Below are 12,555 nucleotides of genomic sequence, written 5' to 3' on the forward strand. Positions count from 1 at the left end.
AGATTTTACAATGTCATTATTCATAAAGTCGAAAACCCAAGCAAACCCTTGTTCCTTATAAACAATATTGAAGAAAAGTATAAGAATCAGAAGATGCCACCTCTGTGACAGCAGGATTTTTGCTGATCTGGAGTACATAACATAACATAATGGCCAGTTGGAAAGACATTAGCAAAGATCACCACTGTAGCTTTCCTTCACCACGGAAGAACTTCAAAACTTTGCAAACAAGTTTGTAGAGGGAGAAATTATTCACAAGTGGAAAACTTTTAAGATAGTTACCATCCAGGTGTGGATGTCCCAACTGATTCACCCCAAACGTAGACCAAATCCCTGCAAAGAAAGTTATTTTCAAAAACAAGGTACTTTTTCAACAGTGAAGTTCTGAAAATCAATATCTTTGGATAAACAAGCATTTTTGGCAAAACAAGAGTGAACCAGCACAAAATGTCTAGAAAAAGACTGCAATAGTCCACTTAAAGTCACAACCTGATTGAAATGCTGTGATGATACTTTAAGAGGGCACTGCAGTGGGAAATGCTAGGAAACCAGTGCCTGGGCTGTAATCCCTATGTAATCCCATCAGTCTTACATATGAGACTGATGGGGATATAGATAGAATACATCAAGCTATTGTTTCTAAAGATATTTCTAGTAGATACTGAAACATGGAATGTATTTATTTATTTTTTTACCATAATCTTTGTATATTTATTAACTGGAGTACAAAATATATTGTGTTTTAAACACCTGGGGATAGATTTGAATAGATTGACAACTTTTTTAGTTTCTTGAAATGTAAAACCCATAAATTAAAAAGCTATGTACGTATATGACTAATAAACAGCATTAGTTGTTTAAGGAGCTTTGCTCCTACCTACAGTTTTAAAAATGATTAAATGTCTGAACAACATCCGAAGAAAAAAACCATTTCTTTTCAAATATTTTGAGGTAATTCTAATCTGGATTTAACTATAAAATAGTGTTGATTCTTCTCTTATCTGCTCACATGCACACTGCTTTTACAGACTGTTGACAGTCACACAAACAAAACTGATTAAGTCAGACCAACAAACCTTAGAGAAGATGCAGAATGAGGACAATCTTTGCTTAGCTTTGTTTAACCCTTAAGGTGAGCTGAGTGGAGCCGGCACGCTGCATCTGTTCCATTTGTATGATATTTGATCATTTTCGGCATGAAAGCCTTGTTTTATGCTTAACCAAATCTCATTATTTCTGAAGGTTCTCTGAAGGTTTTATTATTATTATTATTATTTATTTTTGTAAGGTCCCGGAACTGGTAAACAGACCTGGGTGTTGCACAGAAGAAGAAAAAAAAATGCAGCACAACAATAACAACACATTTTTCATTTTATTTCCCCAGTTTATTTTTAAAAAACAAAACATAAAAAAAAACAAACACGAACGTACCACAATTTTCCTTAGGTGTACATCTTTTAAGAGCCTCTTACAGCATAAAAATCAATACCAAATACACAATATAGTTCTCAATTATCCATTTTGTTTTCTTATAAGGTCATTAAGCTGGAAGAAGGAGCAGTGTGGTTGTTTAATGAGGGCTCTGGCTGAGTGGGCTCAAGTCATAACAATTTAATGGAGTTTGAAACAAAAGGGGAGGAAGTTGGAACCTAAAATATAATTACCATAAATATGAATTAACATTCTGAGATGTTGATTAGAACATTACAGAATGTACTAATTAACATTCTGGGATGATGTCTTACTTCTTATTAATCATTTAATTAGTTGTCTTTTACTTTACAAGCCCTTTAAGAAGCAAACAAATCAATGGACAGGAAGAAGGCACCACTATATAAACACACTTTACACATGGCATATAGAAAAAAATAAGAAAAAGCATCAAAGAAAGGGAGAAACAGGGAGAAATGTCTGTAATGGTTGCCAGCCAATGAAGCCTGGAGGCAGCACGAGTGCTTTCTGAGTTTTGCGATTCGATAACGAGAGTTCCAACTAGCGAAAAAGCTGCATTTCATATTGAAGTCAAAAGTCACACTTTTAAATGTTAACAGAATCTGCCATGGTTAGATTATTTGCATGTTTGCTAAATTCATTGGTGCATTGACTGGTTGCAGACATTCCTCCGTGTTTTACAGAAACAGGAAATGCATAGCACAACATTACAAGAGTTTCTTTAAAAAGCAATGAAAAAAAATGAAATAACATCCCCAACCTATTTCTAAGTACATTAAATGAAACTCCTGGTAACACCATGCAGTCGGTAAATATGCTATGAAGACAGATAAGAAAATGCCTTCATACTATCTTTTACTGCATACAGTTTAAAGAGGAAGACATGAGCGAAAAATGGCAGTATACTTAAAAAAAAAACAGACATGATTCTGGTTCTTGCGGCACTCAAGTGACTAAATGGTGTAAGTATATTGAGGTTCAGTAGGTTCAGAAGGTAGGATCTGTTGTGGCAACAATGAGAATGCATATCAGGAAGCGATCATGATTACAGTGTGACATTGGAATGAGACAACAGCTTTCCTTCCTTCAAGTCCTGAAAGTGTCATTTGTTACATTGTCTAGTTTTAAGCATGTCCTAGCCTTCTTTCTCTGCAGGTCCCATGCAAACAGTTTGGTAACAGATTCTTTAACAGTGCTTGGCCTCTTGCAGCTAGATTTCTTATGCACCTGGTCACCTGAACGATGGTTAGTTGGTTAACGTCATTATGGTGTAAGCAGGATATCAGAGACCTGCAAATACTGCTGCAATTTGGTCATAAAGCTTTAATAGTCCTAATAATATTTACCAGTACATTCATTTAAATCAACTGTATTTTTTTATTTATTTATTGAAAAACACTTTTTCCACTCTTAAATGTGCTTTATGTCATGTCTTTGGTCCTGTGTGCACAGTCTCAATCATGCCACTACTTAGGAATTATACTACAACAATTATAATTACAATCAACTGCTGAGTAAAATACAAAGGCAGGAAAAGCGTTGATACAAATATTGCTAGTTGGGACTTTATAACGAATAATATACGCATCTAATGTCATATAATACAAATCTTAACCCCAACTGAAGCATGTTTCGGATCAGAAGTTGCAAACTCTCGATGCTGCAGAAACGGTGCATTTATGAACAAGTCTGAAGTTCTGGGCGCTTTTCAGGTATGAGTTCAGATTTCATCAGCACAAATCCTAAACTCAGGCTCTCTCCACGGTCCTCTTCATGACCTTCTATCAAACTATCCAAAGCCAAAAACATCAAGAAACTCCTAACATTCTTCTCAGGCCTGTGTGTTTTCTCTCTTTCCACCTTTGATGTGCATTACATATCCCAGAATTCCTTCTGCAGCCTTGTCCAACCCTTTGCACGCCGCTCTCGCCTCAACCTGGCCCAGTGTTGTAACATTATCAGTAAGATGAGGCAACTCGCTGACCTAAAAAATCCTCAGAGGAATAAATAAAAGCAGTACATACAAACACGTCTCAAACACGTCTCCATTATCAACAGCATGATTGCCTATAGTGCCGCTATTCATAAATGTTTTACTGAGAATGACAGAAAGGAAATTCCAAATAAACACGTTCTCAAACCCGGTAACACACATACACACCCCTTCTTGCATGCATCCTTCCGATACAGAGGACTGCTTGCATAAAGCCCAACAGATGAGAACCGCATACTGAAACAAAGTTTAAATAAGAAATTTTGTGGTTACAGTGTGTTTTTAACTCGTATTGATCAGAAAAAAAGTGCATCTTTGTTGTACTTTGGCATAAACTAGAAATAATACATACCAGCAGTTGTTTTTTTTTATTTTAATAATCCTTCTAATGCTACATTACCCTTTGAGGGTTTGTTTTTCCTATACATTGCTATTCTTGGCATTACTGTCAATTATGTTCCAGCATACATGTCTCGGGTGTGCATATGTGTGTTACAGCAGAAAGAAAAGACTACATTTCATTAGGCAGCATATCTCTCACACCAAAATATTGCTTCATTACTTTTGGCACCTCTCTGCAAAAACAACCTCCCACTCAAAAGCAGGATATCTCCTTTCTTTTTTTTTTTCCTCCATTCCATACCTTTGTTTCAAACATGCATCCAAACAGACAAACGCACGCACACGCGCACACACACACACCTCCCACGCTCCATCGCTGAGCACAAAGCTATAACACTCCTCTGGCAGACGGAAAACTTCCTGCTTTGGCAGCAAACAGCTCTGATACAAAGATATAATAGTGACAGCTTGGATCCAGGCAAGACGTTTTTTTGAGGGGGGGGGATTGGAAGTTCCAGGGAAGCCTCTGAAAGTCATGTTGTTCTGAACCAGAGCCAGAAGAAAACCTGAACAGAAAGACATATGAAAGAAAGTGTAACAAATATTATGTAGTTGAAGAAACAGATCAATGGATTTTGTTGCGGAGGAGACGGGTTGTCAGAATTTTTACCATCCTAGTTTAATAGCATCTTTTTACTACTCAAGATATTTTTTTAATTAAAAAGAGTTTGACTTCATGGTATTTTTGCCTCGACTTTCATTGTAATTTTGTTCTTCTGCAATCCTAAAGGTAAAGTGAATCTCAGGCAGTAGTAATGTATATGTGAAGAGACTTAAACTTATATTTAATGAATATTTTACTGGAATAGCATAACTTAGAGAACTGGAGCAATATTTTTCTGTCTGAAAGGAAGCTCTAAATTTTTACCTCAGTTAATATTCTTCTCTCTGTTTATAACAGCCAGCCTCTTTTCTCAGTGGTTTAAAACTTTTTACTCGTTTCTCTGAATGTTGAGTTGGGAAAGTGAAGGCAAACGGCTATCACTGGAATAGGATTACAAGCTGCTATTTAGATGTTTTATTTTATATCACTATAAACTGGGCATATCGTGATGTTATTTTAAAAATCAAAGTATTTTTAAAAACTAGTTGTGTTTTGACTTACATTTCATGTTTTGACATTATTACTGTTATCTTGCCATGATCAAAAACGACAAAACAGCATCATTTGTTTATTTTCTGAACTGATGCTAGAAGTGAACACAAAGTTTAAGTTTTTCCAGAAAAGAAGAATAATTTTTTCTTCCAGAGGTCTAAAAACTAAAATTCTCCTTTTGACAACACTTTCACATAAAAGAGAGAAATTTGCAGTTAAGCATTTATCCTTTTGAAGCAAAAGCTTACAATCTTAGAAAAGTGCCACCGGCGTAAAATACATTCATGTTTGACAGGTTTTTTCCCTCCCAAAAAAGCAGACTTTTGATAGTCTTAGCCACACAATAAAACATACATAATAACACCTAACGGTAAAACATGCTAATTTACCAAATTCAGGGATCTAGTTTGGTGCTCTCACCTTGTCGCCAGCAGGTGGCAAAGTGGCATCTTACTGGAAGTTGGCGCTTTCCAACTCAGAAAGGACCTCGCTCAGCTTGTGATGCTCCTCTTCCACAGCCTGAAACACAGAAAATCAATATCATCTCAAGAATTGAGAACAAACTCACTTACAGACACACGCAATTCAGCCTCCTCCTCTTAACATCCACCTTTTGTCTCCCTCGCTGCTTCCCTGACACATCCCATTGCATGCGCCGGACATAATGGCCATTTTTAGACAAGTCCAATTTTACAAGGCAATTTTCAGCAAAGCAGTAACAGCAGTGGTTAAATGGTTTTCTATTCTCCAGTTTCTCTTTGCTACCATTTGGCCCTATTTTGTCCACTGCTCCTTACTTAAGTTATTGTCGCTGAAATGGCCAGCTACGCTGTTCCTTTCCACTCGGCTTCAATCTTTTCTCCTCTCACATCTTTATCTGCCTCCGTCATACAATCTGCTCACCTCCTAAGACTCCCATTCATCTCCCTCCTTATTCACCTGTAGTCTCTGTATCATTTGCAGCAGGCTGTCCAGCCTCCTGCTTACTTCGGCTCTTCTCTCCTGGGACAAGACCAGAGGGGCAAAGATACTCCCGTCTTCATCTTCTTGTTTTGCTCCATCTTCCTTCGCAGAAGGACCGGTGTTCACCTGCATGTATCCGCTGTCTGTAGACTCGCTTTCTACTGTTATTGAAGACAGCTCAGGTTAAAAATGCTAGCTCACAGTTGAATCATTTTAGCCGTAAAATGTCTTTGAATCTTTAACCTGTTGGCTGAGGGGCCTCCGTTTCATGAGACGGCTTCTCTGGTTGCTCCTCTTCATGTTCTTCATCATGCTGCGAGTCCTCTGACAGGCTGATGCTGCCAATCAGCAATCTTTTAAGTGACATGACTAGCAGAGAAGACAAATTCAGTAGTTTGATGAGTACTGGAAAGCTAATTTTGGAAGGCAGGAACAAAACAACAAAGTAGTATGAGCGAGACGACTGATCACCTTCATCCAAAGCACCGTCAGCCACCTTCTCCTGGTTCCTGCTGGAGTAATCCAGTACCTGAACGAGACCCCTGTCGGTCAACTTCTCTATCAGCTTGACCCTTGGAGGAACAGCGTTGTGATCTGTCACACTGTCCCTTTCTTGGTCTGTAGATGGACACAGATCAGCTTAGGCCTTAGAGAAATCTAATGAAGGTACATTTTTACTAATCCTGTATATTGGGATGCTCTAATGTGGCCTTACCACTGCTGCCTCTTAAACTTCCATTCTCAGATGGATTCAATGGAGCACTCAGCCTGTTAGAAAGAAAAGAAAAAGGGGTAAGTCTTTTTTTTTTAATTCCGCTTTGGCTTTTGAACATTTTGTAACATAATAACCCCAATATTTAATGCATTTGTCTGAAAACTGTTCCTATAAATTATGTCAAACTAATCTAGACTAAACCTTCCAGAGTTGTCGGCCCTTAACCTCATGCTAAAGATGAAAATACTGAAGTTATGCTATATGTTTATGGGAAATATGTCTACAGTGGGAAAATTTATACCCACTCTTTATAAACAAACAAACAAACAAACAAACAAACAAACAAACAGAATATGGACACAAAGAGAGAGAAGGCAAAAGCAGACAGGTTTGACTCTGCTGGGCTGATAACACTTTTCCCATTTCCATCCATAAAAAATGCATTAAACATTCTAACAACTGTGAACTACTTTAAATTTTAAATCACATAAAATATCCAAAAATGGAGTGAAGTTTGTGGTTCTGCAAAGGGAAAATGTGAAAGTTTTTTTTGTTGCTTGTTTAAAAACAAAAGCACGTACGTGGTGGGACTGAGAGGAGTAATCCCAACTCCAGGAGGAATATGTAACCGTATGGATGTTCCACTCTTCTTCAGAACGTCAACCGTTGACTTTATTATATCATGCCAACTACAAAACAAACAAGCTAATGAGTTCCCCATCTTTAGATTGAACACTTTTACTCTTGACAGTAAGCTTCAACACTCACGTTTTCATTTCTGCAACAGACTGAGCCACCAGCTCATAGATCTGAGCTCCACTGTCCCATGTGAATATCACATAAAAAGCCTTCCGATCTGACAGAATAAGAAATAAAAACAGAAATTAAGCAATTTTAAGATGTACTGGAAGGATCTTTACTTACTAGCTACAAAAACTAACCTGTTGCCACTTCACGGAGGAAAACGGAGTCCAGCTTTATAATTGGGCTCAGCATTTGCTTGCCCTCCTGTGCAGTAATGTTACTTTTACTCTGGCATTTTAGCAACATCTTGTCCTCCTGCTTCTGTGCAAGAACCAGCATATCGTCCAGCAGCAAGCAATGCACATCTAAGAAAAAAGAATGTTTTCAGGTTCACAAAATTTGTTCTCTTCACTGTGTTCTTGGATAGTTTATAATAGCTCTTTTGATTACTCACTGCAGTATTTTACTGATTCAAACCGTTTGAAACCAGTAGACTGTTTTAGTCTAGCAAGTGGCTTTACTATTATTACACAGAGGTTTACACCACTAATTTAAACTAACATAAAAGAGGAAGTCAAACTCCACCAGGTGCAGTTCAACTGTGTTACCCATCATTGCAATTTAAATGTGCAAATATCAAAAAGGGAAATGAAAAAATTACATTGAACATCAGAAAGGCTTAGAATATACAGTAACTGTTTCCCTTTGGGGCACAGCACACTTGAGTTATCAAAAGTTTTGTTCCAATACATAGTTGTATATTAAATAATAGTTCAGCCAAATGCTTCATTTATAACCTTAAGGATTTCTTTGTATTAAATATGTGAATTTATTTACCAATAGCCTTCTCTTTGGTGACTCTCCAGACCAGCGGACCTTCAAAAAGCATCTTCCTCTGAGTCAAGTCAATGCTCTTAAACGTACAAAGGAAAAGTGTTGAGAAAAGCCAAGATAACAAGAACAAAAACTTAAAAACTAGTTGTTTTTTTAAGTAAACTACCTTATATTCAGTATAAAGCTCAACACTGGCTTTCAGCCCCGATGTGTCCAGTTTTTTCTGGTACTCCTTTAGAGTCTGGGAGCAAAGACAGACAGAGATCAGATTTCTGTTTGATAAGTCAACATGGAAGCAGTAGGAGTCTAACAAACAGAGACCTTCAGAAGACTCCAACAGTTGCTCAGTAACAACAGTTTATTGAGTGATGCATTATTGGGTTCTTACCAACATGTTCCCCATTGTTTTGACCTCTTCATTGACATGGTTGAGGATCTTTCTGCAGCACTCTGCACTTTGCTGGATCGACTCCTTCTCCTCTTTTTCCTCTGTAGAAGCAGGCAGAAAACAGAGCTCAGGTCAGCTTTTACAAAACAAAGCAAATGACAAACTTCAGTCATAACAGTGAAATCTGCAAACATTCAACAGCTAAGCTCAATACTAATAAAACAGTTATGTTGCTTAAATGATTATTTACTCAGTGGAATGAAATAAAACCTTTGTGCTTAAATTAGCATAGAAAAGTGAAACTAACTGACTTATTTGAAAAACAGTAATTTTCTAAATGAGCATAAATAATTTGCACCCTGTCATAAATAATACAGCACAATTTACTATGTCTTTTAACAACACTTGATGTTTTGTAAAGCAAAGCTTATTAATCCCTGTACTAAACATTTTTTAAGTAAATTATCCATGAACTAATTAGAACTTTCTCAAAGCTCTAATCTTTGTAATAGAGCTTTGTAATAAAAACGTCTGCCATAAATTTTAAATGACCAAGTTCTGTATTTCAAATCCAAACTACTTTCAGAGAAACTTGAGTGAAAGCAGAGTTTAATACAAGAGGTAGAAATGATAAGGTAATGGCACACAAACACAAACCTGTGTTCTTTGCGATGTTTTCCAGCAACAGTGGATACTTTGTTAGCCTCTGCATTTCTGTAGGAATAATGTCTTTGAGCTGCAGTCTGCGGCACTGGGGTTTACTCTCTGCCTCCTGAGGTTCAAGCACACACACCCGCACACACACTGTCAGAGGAATGCCACTTACAGTTGAAACCAGAAATTTACATATACATAAAAAAAAGCATTTTCCCCACTCTTCAACATTAAACCAGTCTAAACTTTCCCGTATTTCTGCCCAGTTAGGATTACCAAAATGTCTCTATTTGCTAAATGTCAGACTACTGGCATCATACAACTTGATTGTGGAACCAAAGTGGCGTGGCCTACAAGGTTAAATGTTAACCTGTGCAACAGGGGTAAAATAAACATGAAGGATCCCCGTATCTGCTGTGGCCCAAATGCATTCAGGGTTTTAAATATAAGCAGATTTGTTATGTGATGTCATCAGCGTGTTATCTGCATCAGACTCTGCTGACGATTATATAAGAATACACGAACACTCTGAAGTCCCCTCCGTCTTGCTATTACCTTTGCTTTGGTTTATATCACTACATCAGATTTGTCCTTCAAATATAACAGGCTGCTCTGTTGTGTGAGATCATGGGAGAAATCAAAGGAAATCAGCAATAATTTTGAGAAGACAATTGTGACATAAATAAGTCTTGATTTATCCTTTGAAGGTGACCAAGCGCGCAACTTTCATCTGTCCAAACTATTATAAGCAAATATAAACACCATGTGAATGTCGAGCTTGTAGATAGGCAGAACATTCAGGCTGTGTGATCAGTAGGCAGGTCAATGTGTTTTGGTGTGGTGGGTCACCTCCAAATCAAAAGTAAAAGACTTTGTAAAACTGCTGGCCAAAGCTGAAAAGAAAAGATCATCACCCACAGTGAGATGAGTCCCATCAACATTGGCTGAAGAAATCATTGACTAAAACATCAGTGTAAAATACAAGATTAAAGTTTCCAAATGTCCTCACAGATAAAGAAAATTAGTCCTGCGATTTGATGAGACTAAAGTTGAAGAGTTTGGCCATACTACCCGCTTTTATGCTTAGAAGTAAAATAAGAAAGCCTAGAAAAAGTTCACTAAACCAATCTTCCACTGTGAAGCATGGTGGTGGTGGCATCATGCTGTTCTGACACATTTACAAAAAAGAGATGATGAGAAAAGAAGATTAGGTGGAAATACTCAAAACTTTCCCAGACATCCGTCACGCTTGGGGACTAATGGGTTTTTCCAGATGGACGACTCCAACCATTTTGATAATTATTTGCTAAGTGGCTTAAGGTCAACAAAGTCAAAGTTTTATAGTGGTTATCACAAATTTATGACCTCTCCCCACAGAAAATCTCTAGACATTGCTGACAAGATATGTTTGCCATTTTGTACAATGTAAGTCTTTGACTTGTGAGTCCATGTATGTATGTAAATCTATTACATTTTGAATAATTTATTTCTGAGTCATTGCAATACCTGTATAAAAGAGTTAAAGCGAGCGTCTTTCTTCTGTTTTTGCTTGATCTGGTCCAGAGCATAGGTCTGGTAACTGCAGAATCTGGCTGTCAGTTTCTGAAACCAGTCTCCTTCAGTGCCACCAAACTGAAACACACACATGTAAACATGTGTCATGCAGAGTGAAACTGAATAAATTAGAGAAATAATGAGAGAAATCAATAAATACAGTATACACACCTTCTCATTGAATTCAATGAGAAGGTGTGTCCAAACCTTTGGTCTGTACTGTATAGAAAGGCAGGATTAATTTACCCTGTTGAGCAATGTGGGGCTGATGTTTTTAACGATGTAGTTGTCACTGACACGCAGTTTCTTCAGGCTTTCATAGAAGTTATCTAGAAGAGGAGACAAAAACAGCATAGACCAGAAAACCTCTTTCATACTTCATTCCCAGCTGTTGGACCAGTAATAAACCATGTCAGCGTTTGTTCTGTCGGTCTAAATAGCTAGTTTACAGACATAACTATGCTTAATCTCAGAATCCAGGCACTATTAAAATAAATCTAAAATAAAAAAACTGCAATTTTTTTTTTTTTTTTTGAGATACAAGGTATTTATCGAAGTCAAAATTTGTGAAGCCTATGTGATTACAACAACACTCACAGTGCATGTCAATGATTTCCTCAAGGCTTGGGAAAATGGTCTCAAGGTCCAGGGTAGAGAGGATTTCCTCCCTCTCCAGCGGCTTGGCGAACACCCACTGAAGGACACTCAGCATTCTCACGTGGGCATGCTCTGTGGCAAACAACTCTAAGATGGAAATCAGGAAGTGCAGAATGAGTAACATAAAACAAAGGCACATGAAATTATTCTCTTTCTTTATATAACACTTCACTGAATTTTACCGTTTATGACTTCCTGCCTCTTGGTCTCCTTCTTGCTGAGGTTCTTTAAGGTTTCAGAAGACGCCAGCACCCTCCAGCTGGGCGGGTCCTGCTCCAACTCCTGCAAGCGGGGGTCAATCTCCTCCAACTGTGGGGACGGGCTTGTTGGGGCCTGGCCAGGCACTTCAGAAAGGAAAGCTGGCCCATCCAAACTAACACAGAAAAGACGCATTAGCTTACAGCTGCTATACCTTAACCAGGTACAATCCAGGCAGTCTTTACAGTGCCCTCTACAGTTTATCCCAATCCTGGTAAAGTTTAGTAGCAAATGTTTTATTATAGCAGTGCAACATCATGCTAAAAAAAAAAACTAGGAATAAAACATGAGTAAATTTAGCACCACATTCTCAAAATCTTTACAAGCAACTTTATAAATCTTACTCTCCTAAATATTTTAAGGTGAAACAACAAATTCTTGAAGGCAGATGTTGATGCTGGCTGTGCAGGGAACCAGGGGCAATATTGCTTTTATTCAGGCAGAAGTCCAGACACCACCTTAAGACCTTGAAAGAGCTTACAGCTTCCAGAGCAATAACACTTGACCTGAACTTGGTTTTAGCACACGACTCAAAAAACAAATACTGGTTTTGGAATTCCCATTCCCATTCCCATTCCCGTGGGAGATTAAACGTAGGATGTCCATGAGCAAAAGAAATAATGAGCACTCTTTACTAACATCATTCTGGCCAATCAAAACTTGCCAAACAGGATGGCCAAGACCCACATATCCAAAAATTAACCAAGAGAAGTGGTGGGTTGAAGTCAATAGGATGAGAAAGAGCACAAAATGAATAGAATGTTTATTTTAAGATGATGCCACTGCTGAGGTGAAGTCCAGTTAGTGGCTCTGTCTCACTTCATTGCAACCTCTTCAATATCTGT

At 37.8% G+C, this 12,555-nt stretch overlaps 1 protein-coding gene across 10 annotated transcripts in view; it reads right to left on the reverse strand.

The window, feature by feature from the left end:
• Positions 1-1,363: 1,363 nt before the first annotated feature.
• arhgef1 (Rho guanine nucleotide exchange factor (GEF) 1) overlaps positions 1,364-12,555 on the reverse strand; it is a 48,625-nt gene continuing 37,433 nt past the window's right edge. For 9 of the 10 annotated variants that reach the window (XM_032557654.1, XM_032557659.1, XM_032557658.1 and 6 more), the window contains 17 exons: positions 11,635-11,825; positions 11,393-11,539; positions 11,042-11,124; positions 10,748-10,873; positions 9,245-9,359; positions 8,588-8,688; positions 8,366-8,440; positions 8,203-8,278; positions 7,563-7,730; positions 7,390-7,477; positions 7,203-7,310; positions 6,622-6,674; positions 6,378-6,524; positions 6,150-6,275; positions 5,883-6,067; positions 5,364-5,462; positions 1,364-4,353 (listed from right to left, as the gene is read on the reverse strand). In XM_032557654.1, coding sequence (XP_032413545.1) covers positions 5,394-5,462; positions 5,883-6,067; positions 6,150-6,275; positions 6,378-6,524; positions 6,622-6,674; positions 7,203-7,310; positions 7,390-7,477; positions 7,563-7,730; positions 8,203-8,278; positions 8,366-8,440; positions 8,588-8,688; positions 9,245-9,359; positions 10,748-10,873; positions 11,042-11,124; positions 11,393-11,539; positions 11,635-11,825 — 1,858 coding nt within the window. In that variant the 3' untranslated portion in view covers positions 1,364-4,353; positions 5,364-5,393. The remainder of the gene's footprint in view (positions 4,354-5,363; positions 5,463-5,882; positions 6,068-6,149; positions 6,276-6,377; positions 6,525-6,621; positions 6,675-7,202; positions 7,311-7,389; positions 7,478-7,562; positions 7,731-8,202; positions 8,279-8,365; positions 8,441-8,587; positions 8,689-9,244; positions 9,360-10,747; positions 10,874-11,041; positions 11,125-11,392; positions 11,540-11,634; positions 11,826-12,555) is intronic. The other variant, XM_032557657.1, reaches the window with a different exon arrangement.

This window comes from Xiphophorus hellerii, chromosome 3 (genome assembly GCF_003331165.1).
Source record: "Xiphophorus hellerii strain 12219 chromosome 3, Xiphophorus_hellerii-4.1, whole genome shotgun sequence".
Classification (NCBI taxonomy): Eukaryota; Metazoa; Chordata; class Actinopteri; order Cyprinodontiformes; family Poeciliidae; genus Xiphophorus; species Xiphophorus hellerii.